This window comes from Vulpes vulpes, chromosome 14, assembly GCF_048418805.1.
Source record: "Vulpes vulpes isolate BD-2025 chromosome 14, VulVul3, whole genome shotgun sequence".
Taxonomy (NCBI): domain Eukaryota; kingdom Metazoa; phylum Chordata; class Mammalia; order Carnivora; family Canidae; genus Vulpes; species Vulpes vulpes.
In genome coordinates, this window is record NC_132793.1 from 75387830 (window position 1) to 75404457 (window position 16628).

Consider the following 16628-nt stretch of genomic DNA (forward strand, 5'->3'; position numbering starts at 1 on the left):
CAGAAGTTCACATTATGTCAGTTTGTTTTTACAAAAGGCCTACATTAGTGTCTGTTTTTGCTAACTTACGAATCTGAGGATGATTTTTAGTTTTGCCCCGAAAAACTGTTACCATACTAATACAGATCCTTTATGAAGTGGCATAATGCAAACTTAAGAAAGTGGGGGGCACCTGTATTTGAAACTTCATACAGGAAAAGAAAATCAGAAATTCCAGTGTGAGTTATATTAGTAGCCCAAACAATTACTTGTGAAAAATTTTATTGTGTTTAAAGCATTTGCATTTACCCAAAAGGAAGTAGATGCCACTAATTTCCTTTTTTAGGAAGGATGCCAAAGAAATGAACTTCATAGACAATAAGAAATGGGCTTACTAACAAAGCACTATTTGAGGAAGTAGTAGGATAAGGATGACATGAGAAGTAATATAGAAATGAAATAGAGACAGGGAGGGAGAGTAAGAAACCTGAGTAAATGTCATCCTATTATATGTATAAAGGTTAACTTATGAGAAGGAAGAAGGAAGTTGTTTAATAGTATAGAGTTTCCATTTTGCAAGATGACAAAGTTCTGGAGATCTTTTTCACAACAGTGTAAAGCATACTTAACACTACTAAATTGTACATTTAAAAGTGGTTAAGGTGCTATATTTTATTATGTGTTCTTCACTACAATAAAAAAAAATTAATCCAGGCAGCCTGGGTGGCTCAGCGGTTTAGCGCCACCCTCAGCCCAGGGCGTGATCCTGGAGACCCGGGATCGAGTCCCACATCAGGCTCCTTGCATGGAGCCTGCTTCTCCCTCTGCCTGTGTCTCTGCCTCTCTCTCTCTCTCTCTCTCTCTCTCTCTCTCTCTGTCTCTCATGAATAAATAAATAAAATCTTTTAAAGAAAAACTTAATCCATGACAGTTAACTCATGAGCCAATAGTCACTGAAGAGCTAGTATAATCCCCTTATTCTGTAATTTTTGCCCTTAAGGAAATTTTGGTTTATAGAATGAATTGAATTTTAGAGGTTTGAGAAATGAAATCTATTTATTTACATATTTATAATTTTCAGTGCTCTTCTTTGCTTCTTGTAGATCTGAATTTCCATCAGTTATCATTTCCCTTTAGCCTGACTTCCTTTGCAGTTTGGGCCAGAGGGGTGTAGGGGCAGCTTTTGTGTTTTCCTGTTTTTTTCACATGTCTATTCATTTTCAGTTGTATGTTAGACATTTTAAATTAGACAATATACACCCATAGATTCTCTTATCTTACTCTGAATGAGGTTGATTTTGAGCAAGCAGTTAAATTTCCTTACAGATTTACTTGCAATTGTGAAAGTGTGGACTTAGCCTTCATGAAAGTCTATTTATATTAATTTTGCCCTTAATGGGCAGCCCGGGTGGCTCAGCGGGTTAGCGCCGCCTGCAGCCCAGGGCGTGACCCTGGGGACCCGGGATCGAGTCCCACATCAGGCTCCCTGCGTGGAGCCTGCTTCTCCCTCTGCCTGTGTCTCTGCCTCTCTCTCTTTCCGTGTCTTTCATGAATAAATAAATTAAAAAAAAAAAAAAATTTAAAAAAAAAAAAAAAATTTTGCCCTTAACCCTATGGTGAATTCCCTAGTCCTGGGAAATCTTTATTTCTAAGACATAATCCTTCTGGTGCTTTCAGTGGAAAGCTTGAGGTAATTACCAACGTCCTCTGATTTAGTGGGACTCGAGCATCACACTCTTCTCTCTGTGGTGAGCACTACCACAGCTTAGCTCTTGCAGCCTTCCACCTCCTCCCAACCCCACCATGCTGGACTCCTTGGATTCTTATCTGTGCATGTGTAGTTCAAGGGTCAGCTAAAGATTTGAAGGAAGTCTGTATGTTTATTTGGGGACTCTGTTCATACAGTTCTCTCAATTTCTAGCTGTTTCAGCTGTTCTAAGGAGTCCCCAGATCCTCAGGCTCCTCAGGGAAATAAGACCACAGGTTTCAGCTTAACTTCTAGTCAAGCAATGGAGCCAGACTAGAGTGCCTTCAAGCAAAATGATGTGTAAATGTGTATCTCACCCAATGTTACTGCTTTCTTTCTGTCTTTTGCTCTATTTGGTCACTTACCAGGGCATTCAAACAGTTGAATTTTACATTTTGGTCATGATTTGTAGTTTTTATCTATAGAAAAGTTTTTCCAGTAAAAAGTACTCCATCATTATCAGAAATGGAACTCTCCCCATAAGCAATTGATTGTCTAATTGAACAAGAAAACTTATATATATTGAATAATAAGGAAATAATTCCCAAGATTTTGAATATGTTTCATTTTGTGGACCACAGGACAGGAGAGCCTAGAGGGATTAAGTAGATTAAGGAATGATTTTCTGTTGAAAGTACATGCTGAGCTGAGAGCTGAAGGTTTGGTAATGTCTGATTGGCTTCAGCAGTAAGAGTGGACATTCTAGTGAAGTCAGCAAGATGGGTGTGAGAGTGGTTTATTCTTAGGATGAGGAGACTTGCCTACCTTTAGTTGGAAAAACCACATATTACATAGTGTGAGTGTCTTGGGTGATGAGGATGGTTAAATTGTTTAGGGCTGGTGTATGCAAGATGAGGAGACTTGCCTACCTTTAGTTGGAAAAACCACATATTACATAGTGTGAGTGTCTTGGGTGATGAGGATGGTTAAATTGTTTAGGGCTGGTGTATGCAAGGGTTGTAAGAAATGATCCTTTGAATGGCTTTGAATGGAGGAGTTACACAATGATAGATGAATGTTAGTTTACAGGAGAGGTAAAAATAGACAGAAATTATATAATTATGTCCTCTCGTGGTCCATTGCTATAATCTAGGCCTACATGATAAGGGTCTGCACAAGACTATTAGTGCATGAGTAGAAGGGAAGAAAGTGTTAGGAAAGGTAGAGTGACATTTATGGAGGATTAGTATATATTTGGAAAATGTGAAAGTGGATTTACTGTTTTCCTAATGGTCTAGAACTTACTGCATTCTAGTCAGCCAAAATGTATAAGATCCTAATGCATGTGAAGGGCTGTAATGGGGTATGTGTGTCTGTTTTTATGCTGACTTCTATTTTGACTGTTGGTCCAATAGTGTTTTGGATGGTATAACTTTTAGGGCTACTGCCCTTTGCTGTTCTCTTAAAGTGCTCATTACAAGTTACATAGCTCTTTGGGCCCTTAGTACATTCTTATTGACTAAAGAATGTTGTGGTTGGCTACAGAGACACTATTGATGTGAAGTCATTCTAGTATTGAATGATTTAAGTTGTATTTTAAGCGTATCTTTTCTTCCAGATTCTCTTACAATTTGGTAATATATTTAAAAAATTTCTCACTTCCGCAAGGCCAGTTTTCAGAATCCATGTTTAACTTGAAAGCTACAGATGGAAGGCAGATGGTTATAGCTGATTTTGAATATGTTTTGATAAGAAATTTTTAAAGAAGCCTTTCATAATAGGATTTCTTAACTGTCATTAATCAATTAAGTTTCCTAGCTCTTTCCATGAGCAAGCCATATGAATAATTATTTCCCCTAGTCTTTTTTCTTTGTTCTAAATTCATGTCCTTAAAGAATCTATTCATTCTACCTTAAGTGTCTTAATATATCTCAAAATTGATTTTTTTAAAAATATTTATTTATTTATTATTTATGATAGATATATATAGAGAGAGAGGGGCAGAGACACAGGAGAAGGAAGAAGCAGGCTCCATGCCAGGAGCCTGACGCGGGACTCGATCCCGGGACTCCAGGATCGCGCCCTGGGCCCAAAGGCAGGCGCCAAACCACTGAGCCACCCAGGGATCCCCTCAAAATTGATTTTCATGTGTTGTTTCAAATTTATGATTTACCTATCAGGGGTTTATTATATTTTTGGCAAGAAATCTTTTGACATAGTCGTATAACTTAACCTGTATTTACATTTCATTTCAGGTGACTGAGCTTGAATGTGTTAGTAGCCAAGCTAATGCAGTGCATACTCATAAGACAGAATTAAATCAAACAATACAAGAACTGGAAGAGACGCTGAAAGTGAAGGAAGAGGTATTTGCTACTTTTCACTCATCTGTGTAATCTGGCTAGCATATATGTACAGAATATTTGAGTCTCTGTCAGATTTACAGGTACTTGATGGAATAAAATAAGCTTGTGGGATGTTGTGGCGGGGGTGGGGGGAATGAAATTTTTTTTGATTGATATGTGTCCATATCTTCTCCATCCTTGTTTCTTCTCTTAGGAACTATGGTGAGGCAGTCAGCCTGAAGGTCTCTTGCCTTCTGTATGAAAGTTACATTCATAAAATCCAAAGAAAATCGTGAAAGGTTTAAATGAATTTTCCAAACTATTGCTTTCTCTGGTTTCCAGTCATAAGATTTAATATCCCAAGAAAGAATTATATCCACAAAGCTTGAAGCAGCCTTAAAATGTTGTGATTACGGTTTCTAAGCAGTGCTGTACCACAGCCACCAAGTAGACGTATTGCTGAAGATTACCATGTACTAGAAAACATTCCCAAAAAGACAAATTCATCTCTCAAAAAAATCAGCATAAAGGAATGTTTTTAAAAAAATTTTTTTCTAAGAACTTGGACAGTAATTTCAAGGAGAAGTAAGACCTTTTCTTTCCTTGATTTAGTTTAAATATTATTGCTAAAGACATTGCTCTACTTTTTCTAGGAAATAGAAAGATTAAAACAAGAAATTGATAATGCCAGAGAACTACAAGAACAGAGGGATTCTTTGACTCAGAAACTACAGGTGGGTTATAAAAACATTTTTATTTCATTTCTGCATAGAGTGGCATCAGTCATTCTTTCACATAGTAAAGACTTTCTGAAATTTCATTTTGTAGATTCTCAGTCATTTTCCCAGGAGTTCTGATTTATGTTTAATCTTTGATTCCTCAAAAATTATGATAACTTCATCTAGGTAGCATTTGATCATCATAGATGGTTGTTTATAAATTGTCTTTAGTAAATTATTTTAGAAATGTCTACACTTTAACATAAAAATACCCTGAATTTATTTTTAATTATTTTTTAAGATTTTATTTATTTATTCATGAGAGACACAGAGAGAGAGGCAGAGACATAGGCAGAGAGAGAAGCAGGCTCCCTGCAGGAAGCCCGATGTGACACTCGATCCCGGGACCCCGGGATCACACCCCAAGCCAAAGGCAGACGCCCAACTGCTGAGCCACCCAGGCTTCCCAAAATACCCTGAATTTAAAGAGAATTTCTCAGATGGATCTCATTCAATTGAAGAGTTCTCATTTTTTTTTTACACTGAACTAATTAGTATGAATTGCAGAAATAGTTGTGCCCTATTGGAAATTAAATTAGTGCCATTTTTCTTTCTTTATTCTAATTAATTTTATTCACTTTTTACATAAATAATATGTTTCCTGACTCTAATTTGCATACATATATCCTGTAATAGCAGTTAGGGAAGATTTTTAGAATTCATTTTCAAAGTCTCTTGGTGCTTTAGGCACTTGGCTTACACTCCAGTTCTCTATAAAGAAAGGTTAGGACCACTTTAAAGTTGGGAGTAGGGACTCCTGGGTGGCTCAGTGGTTGAGCGTCTGCCTTCAGCTTAGGGCATGATCCTGGCATCCTGGGATCAGGTCCCACTTTGGGCTCCCTGCATGGAACCTGCTTCTCCCTCTGCCTGTGTCTCTGCCTCTCTCTGTGTGTATGTCTCTCATGAATAAATGAATAAAATCTTTAAAAAAAATAAAGTTGGTAGTAGAAATAAATATATGTACAGAGTGAGGAATTTTGGAAAAGAGGTTGTAAGTGGGACCTGAAAGCCCAGAGATAGAAGGAGTACCTCAATTATAATGAGAATATCTTGTATTGAGTGCTTACTGTATGCCAGACACTGTGCTCAGTACTTTACTTATAATATGCATTTACTTCTTGTAATAGTCATCTGAGGAAACTGAAGCTTGTAAATGTTATTTTTATCCAGTCTCTGTTTATATAGGTAGTCAGAATTCTGCAACAGTAGAGACCCTTTTCATAAAGGAAATAGGTTCTTTATGTGGCATGAAACATTTCCCTCTCTCCTATCACTGACTTTCAGGAGACTGGAAAAAATAAGGTGGTTTGTTTTGGTTAGCCCTATTAAATGTTGTTCCCACATTTTAATGATCTCTGTAAATTACTGGTTCTCGAGGGGGAGTGCTACAGGGGACATTTAGCAATGTGCTGAGACAATTTTGATTTTCACAACTCAGGCAGTACTATTGACATCTAGTAGGTTGAAGTCAAGAATGCTGCTAGGCTTCCAGTTATCTGGCCCAAAATGTCAATGGTGCCAAGGTTGACAAAGCCTGGTGTAGAAGTAAGGATGAAGCATGTAATCAGGGCTAGAAGAAGTAGGGGAAATTTGATGTAGCTTGTTTTTTATTCCTTAGGTTTAGGCTACCCTTTCCTGAGTCCTTGTTATGATTCAGGCATTTGCCAAGCACTTGCATACTTGTGCTCAAATTCTCATGCTAACGGCGGTGGTATCCCCATTTTCAAAAAGAAGGCAGTTGGTTCAGAGGTGATCATGAGAGACACACAGAGAGAGGCGCTGATCTAGAAAGTGGTGAGGCCTAAATTTGTTTTAATTCCAAAGTTTCTATTCTTTCTGTATTACCATCACACTGCTTCAGGCGGCCAAGCTGTTGAGACATTCCTGAGGTTCTTTAAAACTTTTTTACTAGTTAGATACCCATAGTTCTTCCCCTCCTTGCAATTGGTTAGGTTATTCATTAAAACATACTTACGTTTATTTGTATCCTATTGTACTCCATTTTCATATTTTCTTTCCCATTCTTTTATATATGCATGCATTTACTGAGTATACGAAACCTCCTCACTGAGAAACCAAGGGGTGATTTTTTTAAATTAAATTTCTAAATGTATTTCATCATTAATTGATTGATAATTGAATTTTAAAGCTGGCTCCTATTCTTACCTCTTTTTTCACCAAATATCAAAAATGCTCGTCAGGGGACGGCTGGGTGGCTCAGCGGTTAAGCGCCTACATTTGTCTCAGGGTGTGATCCTGGAGTCCTGGGATTGAGTCCCACGTCGGGCTCCCTGCATGGAGCCTGCTTCTCCCTCTGCCTGTGTCTCTGCCTCTCTCTATGTGCCTCTTATGAATAAATAAATAAAATCTTAAAAGAAAATGCTTGTTTCAAAAACAACCTATGAAGGAGGGCGCTTGGGTGGCTCAGTCAGATGCTTTAGCATCTGCCTTTGGCTCACTCAGGTCATGATCTCAGGGTCCTGGGATCAAGTCCCATGTTGGGTTCCCTGCTCAGCAGAGATTCTGCTTCTTCCTCTGCCTCTGCCTCTCCCTCTGGCTCGTGTTCTCTCTCATTCTCTCTGTCAAATAAATAAATAATAATTAAAACACACACACAGGAAAACAACCTACCCAGAACAGGATAGGGAAGCTTTCAGACCTTCAGGTGGGTGGGCTCCCGCTTGTAATATAGGCCTAGGCTCATGTGTTAATTTCTCCAACTTCTCAATTTAAGCACTACTCTGCAAGGTCCCCCCCACTCCATCCCAGATACTCTTTGTAATATTACCATGTTTTATTTTCCTAATAGCAATTATCACTGTCCAAAGTGGTCCTGTTTATTTCATTTTTAAACTTTATTTTGAAATAGTTTCAGACTTAAAAGTTGCAAGAATAGGGACACTTGGGTGGCTCAGTGGTTGAGTGCCTGCCTTTGGCTCAGGGTGTGATCCCAGGACCCTGGGATCGGGTCCCACATCGGGCTCCACACAGGGAGCCTGCTTCTCCCTCTGCCTGTGTCTCTGCCTCTCTCTGTGTGTCTCTCATGAATAAATGTTTTTTTTTTTTTAAGTTGCAAGAAGGGGTCCCTGGGTGGCTCAGCGGTTTAGCGCCTGCCTCTGGCCTAGGGCGCAATCCTGGGGTCTTGGGATCGAGTCCCACATCAGGCTCCCAGCATGGAGCTAGGAGCTGTGTCTCTGCCCCCACCCCCCTCTATCGTGAATAAATAAATAAATCTTTAAAAATAAAATAAAAAGTTGCAAGAATAATACAAAGGCTTTTTATACACCTTTCACCTTTCCCAAATGTTACCATTTTTTGCCATATTTGTTTTACTATTCTGGAACTCTCTCTCTCCTCCACTCTCCCTCTGAATATATATTTTTTTCAATAAAATCTTTGAGAATAACTTGCAGATTACAGTATCTCTTTACCTCTAAACACTTTGGTGTGTATTTTCGAAAAGTAAGGCATTATTTTATGTGATCATCAAAATCAAGAAGTTACCTATCTACAGACCTTATTCAATTTCCCATAATTCTCTTAATAATATATATAATAATATAATAATCTCCTTTATAACAAAGTTTAAAAATTGATTTATTCCAGGATCCTGTGTCACATTTAGTTGTCATATATATTATTTTGATGTTGGAATTCCATATATACATGGCTATATACATATATAAAAAAAATGAATTCTTACTCATACCTCCCAGTACAGTGTAATACAATGGAGTTTATTCTGGCCACCTCCATATTCAGATTTGTAATTCCTTTACCCAATACCAAGATACCTGATTCTTATTATCTACAGTATGTTTACTTAATTTCTCAATCTTAGCAGAAAATGGCTTTTGAATTACTAATTCATACCACCACCAAAAAATGCAAACAAAACTTTACCAGCTAGAGATCACTATAATTCTTTCGTCCTCCGCCTATGCTCAAAAGTTTGTCAAGTTAGTTCTTCCCCTCCTTGCAATTGGTTAGGTTATTCATTAAAACATACTTATGTTTATTTGTATCCTATTGTACTCCGTTTTCATATATTCTTTCCCATTCTTTTATATATGCATGCATTTACTGAGTATACGAAACCTCCTTCCCTTTTTAAAATGGTAACATGATCTAGATTACTCTTCTGCATGTTGCTTCTTTAACCTAAAATATATTCCAGAAATCACTGTCAGTTCATTGAGATCTTGTTCATACTTTTTATAGCTGAAAAGTCCTTCATTTGTGTGTGTGATAGTTTATTCAGCCACTCCTTTATGTCGGTATTTAGGTTGTTTCCAGTGCTCTGCAACAATACTGCATAGGTATTTTGTTAATGATGGAGGTGTATCTTCAGGATAGATTTTTTTTTAGTTTTTTTTTTTTTTAAGTAATCCCTGCACCCAGTGTGAGACTCGAACTCACTACCCCAAGATGAAGAGTCTCATGTTATTCCGTCTGAGCTAGCCAGGCATCCCCCAAGATAGATTCTTAGAAGCAAGATTTCTAAGTGAAAAGATAAATACACATGTAGTTATGTTAAACATTGTCAGAGTCCCCTCCATAATGGATTCCCCTCCAAAACGCCAGGGCCCACTCATACCACTATCGTGAGTGCCTCTTTCTCCATAGCCTCACCATTAAAATGTGTTGTCATACTTTTTAATTATGTGATAGGTGAGAAATGATGGTTTTAATTTACATATCTCCTTATTATGAGTGACATGAACATCTTTCATAAGCTTAAAGGTCATTTCAGTATCTGTTTGTACATGTATGGATTGGGTGTTCATGCCTTTTGCCTTTTCCCTATAGGATTTTTGGTCCTTTTTCAAAAGTTCTTTATATATATATCTGATTACATGTTAAAAATATTTTCTCCCAGTATGTTGTTTTTTGACTTTGCCTAAGATGGTGGTTTATGTAGTAGTCCTATTTATTCCTTTTTTCATTTTTGGTTCTGGCTTGTGGATCATATAGTTAGATAGCTCTTTTCCAAACTCAGATGATATAGGGACTCATCTGTATATCCCCTCTAGTACTTAGAAGGTTTCATTTTTTACATGTGGCTCTCTGAGTATTTTGGGTTAATTCCTTTGTATGTGGTATGAGATGTGGATTCAGTCGTATCTTTCCAAGTGGCTGTCCAGCTATCTCATTACCGTTTATTTAAAACTTCATTCTTGGGCAGCCCTGGTGGCGCAGCGGTTTAGCGCTGCCTGCAGCCCAGGGCGTGATCCCGGAGACCCTGGATTGAGTCCCACGTCGGGCTCTCTGCGTGGAGCCTGCTTCTCCTTCTGCCTGTGTCTCTGCCTCTCTCTCTCTCTCTCTCTCTCTCTCTCTGTGTGTCTCTATGAATAAATAAATAAAATCTTTTAAAAAATAAAATAAAACTTAATTCTTTTCTCTAGAGATTGAAGATACTTGATTTCTCTGTGCATTTTGATCTATTCTGGACTTCCTATTCCAGCCTACTAGTCACTCTATTAATGCATCAGTACCACATTGCATTAGTGGTGAAGGCTTTAATATCTGATAGGGTCAGGTACTCCTCACAGAGTGTCTTTTTCATTGTTTTTCTCAATATTCTTACATAGTTATTTTATCATATGAAATTCAGTATTCAATACCATCTTTTGTGTCAACTAAAAATACAGCTCTATAAAAAAATTTTACTGGGACTGCTTAAAATTTATAATATGATTTCAGGAGAAGCAATATTTTTTTGAAGTTTTTCCATCCTATCCAAGAATAAGGGATGTCCTCCAATTTGTTTACATCTATTTTTGTGGTTTTCAGGAGTAGTGTTGTAAGGTTTCATCATGTCGTTTTGCATATTTCTTGCATATAAATATTTTATCGTTTTTTCTATTTCAAATAGGTTTTTCTCTATCATATCTTTTAATCAATTATTGTTTGTATATTTGAAAGCTGTTGAATTCTGTATGCTATTTTTATATCCTACTACAACTAAATTTTATTATTTGAGCTAGTTTTGTCACTTATTGCAGTTGATTCTGTAAGAATTTTTAGGTATAGTAGCATAATCTGTAAACAGAGATCATTTTACTTGTATTCCTCCAATTCTTTTTTTTTTTTTTTAAAGATTTTATTTATTTATTCATGAGAGAGACAGAGAGAGAGGCAGAGACGCAGGCAGAGGGAGAAACAGGCTTCCCTTAGGGAGCTTGATGCAGGATTCGATCCTAGGACCCTGGGATCATGACCTGAGCCAAAGGCAGACACTTAACCCCTGAGCCACCCAGGTGCCCCTTATTCCTCCAATTCTTAAGCCTCTGTTGATTTTTTTTTTTTTTTTTTTTTTTTTTGTCAAACTACATCTGTTAAAAACACCAGTACAATGTTAAACAGTAGTGGAGATGATGGGCTTATCTTGTCCCTCATTTTAGTGAAAATGCCCCTAGTATTTTTCCATTAAGTAAAATGCTGGCTATAACCTAAAGTACATTTTATCACGTTATCAGTGTGTCCTTCATTCCTATTTTCTTAAAGTGTTTTTACCAGGAATGAGTGTTGAATTTTGTTAACGGCTTTTTTTTGTTGTTAGTATTTATAGAGATAACATAATTTGCACACAGGTAATACTTCAGTCGTAACTCATACACTATATTCATTTTCTGTGCTCTGGAATAATGGCTGGCATATTGAAACTATCTAGTCTTTGAGTGTTGACAGCATCAGGTTTCTTTTGCAGACACTGAGCTTCCATCTAGGTTCACATAGTCAGCAAGAACTCTTATTTCTTACTTTATATGGTTGTCCATTGTCCTTTTCTTCTTGATTAAGTTAAGCAATGATACATCTAACCATTACCACTGTTTTTCTATCCACTACCTTATGCATTTCTTTTTATCTTTATTATTCCTGCCTAGTACTTTATCTTGGTTTTCCTCTTATTCATTCTCTTACCAGTGTAAGAGAATTTTACTCCTTTCTTTTATTTTTTTTTAAAGATTTTTTTAGTTATTTATTCATGAGAGACACGGAGAGACAGGCAGAGGGAGAAGCAGGCTCCTCGCAGGGAGCTGGATGTGGGACTTGATCCCAGGACTCCAGGATCACGCCCCGAGTCAAAGGCAGATGCTCAACTGCTGAGCCACTCAGGTGTCCCTACTCCTTTATTTTCATTCTTTCACTTTTATGTATAAGTGTTTAAAGCTATAGATTCTCCTCTGATCATTGCTTTAGGTGTATTTCATAGATTCTGATATTTAGTGTGTTCATTATCCTTATTTTGTGAAATTCTGTATTTTTGGTCTTATTTTCCTTGCATGATGAAATTTTTTTTTTTAATTTTTTTTATTTATTTATGATAGTAACAGAGAGAGAAAGGCAGAGAACAGGCAGAGGGAGAAGCAGGCTCCATGCACCGGGAGCCCGATGTGGGACTTGATCCCAGGTCTCCAGGATCACGCCCTGGGCCAAAGGCAGGCGCCAAACCGCTGCGCCACCCAGGGATCCCCACATGATGAAATTTTTAAACGAAGGCACTTTAGGGACGCCTGGGTGGCTCAGTTGGTTAAGTGTCTGCCTTCAGCTCAGGTCATGATCCAAGGTCCTAGGCTCAACCCCCACTTGGGGTTCTCTGCTTAGTGGGGAGCCAGCTACTCCCTCTGCCTCTCCCTCTGCCCTTCTCTTCTGCTCATTCTCTCTCTTTCTTAAAGAAGTAAAAAATAACAGAAGGTGCTTTAATTTCTTGGTGGCATAAGCTTTTTATTTTTTGGATTTAGTTCTCAAGTTCTAGTTTTACAGTCTTGTAATCACAAGGGTTTATATAATTTCTGCTTTACATAATTTACTGTGCTTTTTTGTGTGATCTTATATATGGTCAACTTTTATAATGTTCTTTGTTGGCTTTGTAATTTATGTCTTCTATATTGTTACCTCTCCTTTGTTCCACTTGATCTGTCCTGTATTGACATAGTGAAGTCTCTCATTTATCTGTTTTTATCTGTGTCTCCTTAAAACTCCTGTAATTTCTGCTTTATAAAGATGCTTGGTACCTAAATATAATTGTTATATCTCCATTGTGTGCTGTGGCTTTTAGCATTAATATGCCGTCCTTTGCTACTCTTTCTACCAGTATCACAATCCCTCATTATCTTACACCCATCCCCTTATTTTTGGCCTTCCTAAATGAATTGCTGGTTGGAAGGACCTTTCTATTTCACGATTTTGTTTTCAATTCCTAGTCTTACTGCATTGTGATCACAGAGTATTTTTTTATAATATTTATATTCAACGTAACTTAATACTGCTATTTTGTGACCTCATTTAAAACCAGTTTTTGTGACTGCTTCAGTGTTTACACATAGATAGTGTTTTGTGAGCCCAACTGAATTTTCTTCCTTTTACTTGGTAACTTATTCATATTTATCAATATGATTATTATGTTTTGATTCAGTTTATCATCATAATCCCTGTGTATTTTGTTAATTTGATTTTTTTTCTTTCTCTATATGATATGTTCTTGGCCCTTTTTTATATCTTTTGGTATTTGAGATGGTCTTAACTTTGCTGTAGTGGTTAACTTTAGACTTAAACCTTTTAAAAATACTCCAATTCACCTGAGTTCATATTTACCCTTTCACTGTCTGATTTGTTAGTTTTTATTTATTTATATTTAATATTTATTTACTTTAGAGAGCATGAGCAGGAGGGATGGAGGGAGAGGGAGGGAGAATCCAAGCAGGTTCCACACTAAGCCTGGAGTCTGACATGGGACTTGATGTCACGACCCTGAGATCACAACCTGAGCCAAAACAGTCAGATGCTTAACTAACTGCACCACCCAGGCGCCCTAGTTTGTTAGTTTTTAATGATAATTGACTTTGAACTCATTCTCAATAAATAGAAGCTTATTCTGCTTTTCTCTTTTCCTTCCCTTTTTTTTTTCTCCTGTTTTTTTAGTTGCATTATTTATGCCTTAGCAGACTAAGTAACATTCTGGAGGAGCTCCAGGGTGGCTCAGTTGGTTAAGTGTCCAGCTCGGTTTTGACTCAGGTCATGTGTGGGATCCAGCTCCGCACTGGATCTGTTGTACTCAGCTCTTGGAGTCGGCTTGAGTCGGCTTGACCTCCTTCCTCTGCTCCTCCATCTTCTCTTGCTCTCTGTCAAATCAATAAATACAATCTTTAAAAAAAAAAAGTAACATTTTATATTATTTTTTAACCATCATCCACCTTTGTTTTAGTCTTTTTTCTTACATATAGTACATGGTCACCATCAGTCCTTTCTCTAAAGTTTCCACAATGATCTGTTGGTTGGATGAAGCTTATCCTTTAGTAGACGGTTCCAGAAAAGCTCATGGTTTAAGTTGTTTTTTAAGACTTTGTACTTCAGTGACAGGTAGATATAAAATTACTGGTTTGTAATTTTCCTTCTTTGAGTTTCTTGAAAATGCCACTCCATTATTACCTTGTTTTAATGTTGCTTTTTTCCTTTTTTAAGATTTATTTATTTTGGAGAGAGAGCACCCTCTTTTTGGGAGATAGGGAGAGCCTACATGTCCTTCAGTGTTTTAATTGTCTCTTAAAAGATTCTAAATTTCTCTTTGTTGCTTCTGCCCCTTTGCGGTAGGATTCTAGCAGGTTCCTTTCTCTTTCTTCGTTTTGCCCATTTCTCCTCAGAAGTGTCACTTTTCCAAGATTGCCTCGGGTCTTGTGTACATGGATAAGTCCCTTCCTTGTAGTCTGCTCTGGGTCACCAGGACCTTGTTTGTTTATTTGATGATTTTTCCAGTATTTCGGCACTTCCAGCCATGTTCCTTAGGGTTATGAGAGTTCAGTCTTAAGCCTTTTGTTTTCCTCTTCCCTCTGCTCTCCTTGCCCCACGACCCTGCCTTGCCCTCTGCAGAGGGTTAGAGAGCGAGCTTGGGAAATGTCTTTGCTGGAAATTGGTTGGAGTTTGTATGGCTCTATTTCTGCTGGTTACTTTGAAGTCCTGGAATGTGTGTGACGTTACTCTTATTACTGATTTAGATAGTTTGGGAGGATGGCTGGGAGATCTCCGCGTATAGTCACCATTACCGCAGCATCTCGGAAGTGTTGTTTACTTTTTTGTTCCCAGCATCCTCATTCTAGAATGCATGCTGCATTAAAACAGGAACCATCTTTGTTTATTTTCTGCTCTATCTCTATTGCGAGTACATAGAAGATGCTTAGTAAATAATTGTTGAATGTCTCTTCAAAATTTGTGTGTGTCTGCTGCCCATTTTTCTGTTGAATAACTAATTCTAATTTTGATGATTTATATGTCATGTTACATATGAAGCTTGATGATATATTAGGGTAGTGTATCTTGTAACAGCTTAAGATGTGAATCGATGCCAAAGACACTTTTTCTGTAACTTTATTTAGATTAAAAATGCAGGATTTTAAATTTACAGAAAATGAGGCTGATCTGGTCCCGTTGATGATGGTAATAATTGTGTAAATTTTTTAAATCACTCTAGTGTTTTAGGTTCCATATCTAACAAACACAGAGCGTGACCTTCTACCCACTAAAATTTTATACTTGCCATTTTTGCCCTTTAAAGCACTCGAAAGAGAGTTAGCTTCTGGCTTCCATTTTTTATCAGGACTGAACTAGGTCTGTGGATACCCCTGGCACATGCTTACGTGTACTGACATGCAGTGCAAGTTTCCACCAGCCAGAGCCTCGTGGTGGCCTTGTGGTGGCCATTCTTGCTCTAGGATTATAGTCTCTGCCTCAAAATAGACCAGCACTGTATCGGACCCCTTTTGTTATCCGACTACTAAAATCCCTCCAATCAGAAAAAGGGCTGATAGTATGAAACTCTGTCTAGAGAGAACAATGCAATTTTAATAGCTGAGGAAATTTGGTGTTTTGCATGCTTCCATTGAAAATGTTTGCATGTTTCATTGATTGGCAAGGAGAACAACGAAGCCTTTCATTTCAAGGAAGGCTGTAGAGGGCATACTGGGTGGTGCCTGGTGAAGTGGGTGTTTTCTAGTAAATGACATTTGGTCTATTTTTATAGTTGGAAACATTCTACTCTTAAGCTTATTGTTTAAGCAGGCCAGGGAGCATGCTGTGCAATCATGAGTGGAATTTTTACATTTGATCCGAGGGTCTGTTTTTTGCCTCCTACTTTGGAGCCTCCATGAATGTGGCTTCTGAATTTATAAGTATTTTATTGGTTTCAGACCCTGCTCTCAGTTTATTTATTTTCACTTTGTAGATTATTCAAAGGGGAGAGATTAGAAACATACCTGGGAAACATCTAACAATAAATGCTTTAATATTAGATTGGGATTTCTAAAATTCTTCATTTATTACTCATTAGAGTTGGTGTATTCCTTATATTTTCCCAGGTACTTGCGGCTCCTCTGTGGCATTCTTGCTTAAGCCTCAGTCGAGTTATTTCTGTCAAAGCAAGTGAACATTTCTTTATGTTCAGAATCCTAGATCAGGATTACTTTCTTTTATGTATTCAAGCCACTTTCCTAATTATTTTTCTCAAAAGTGTAATATTTACAAGTATTGTAAGAAAAGTAAATTTTGGAAGAATATGCCCATAATCCTAACAACTCTTTCCTATTTGTACAGGAACTTCCAGTGTTTGTCCTCATGCACACCAATGTTTGCTCATTTGCACTGTGCTGCTTCATATTCATTTTTTTTTTATTTAACATTTACCAGATTGTCTTTCAAAAATTAAAAAAAAATATGTTCCACCACCCTTTAGACTTGATAGAATTTTTAAAGAGATTTACATTTAAACCATGTATTTAACCATGTATTTAAACCATGAAACATAATATTTTCTTTTTTTAATTTTTTAATTTATTTTTTTGAAAC

The 16628-nt window shown here is 37.3% G+C and overlaps 1 protein-coding gene across 1 annotated transcript in view; it reads left to right on the forward strand.

Annotated features, from left to right (window-relative positions):
- HOMER1 (homer scaffold protein 1) overlaps positions 1 to 16628 on the forward strand; it is a 131234-nt gene that overhangs the window by 105361 nt on the left and 9245 nt on the right. Inside the window, exons 7-8 of the mRNA XM_025998256.2 lie at positions 3922 to 4032; positions 4665 to 4745. Of these exons, the coding sequence (XP_025854041.1) occupies positions 3922 to 4032; positions 4665 to 4745 (192 nt within the window). The remainder of the gene's footprint in view (positions 1 to 3921; positions 4033 to 4664; positions 4746 to 16628) is intronic.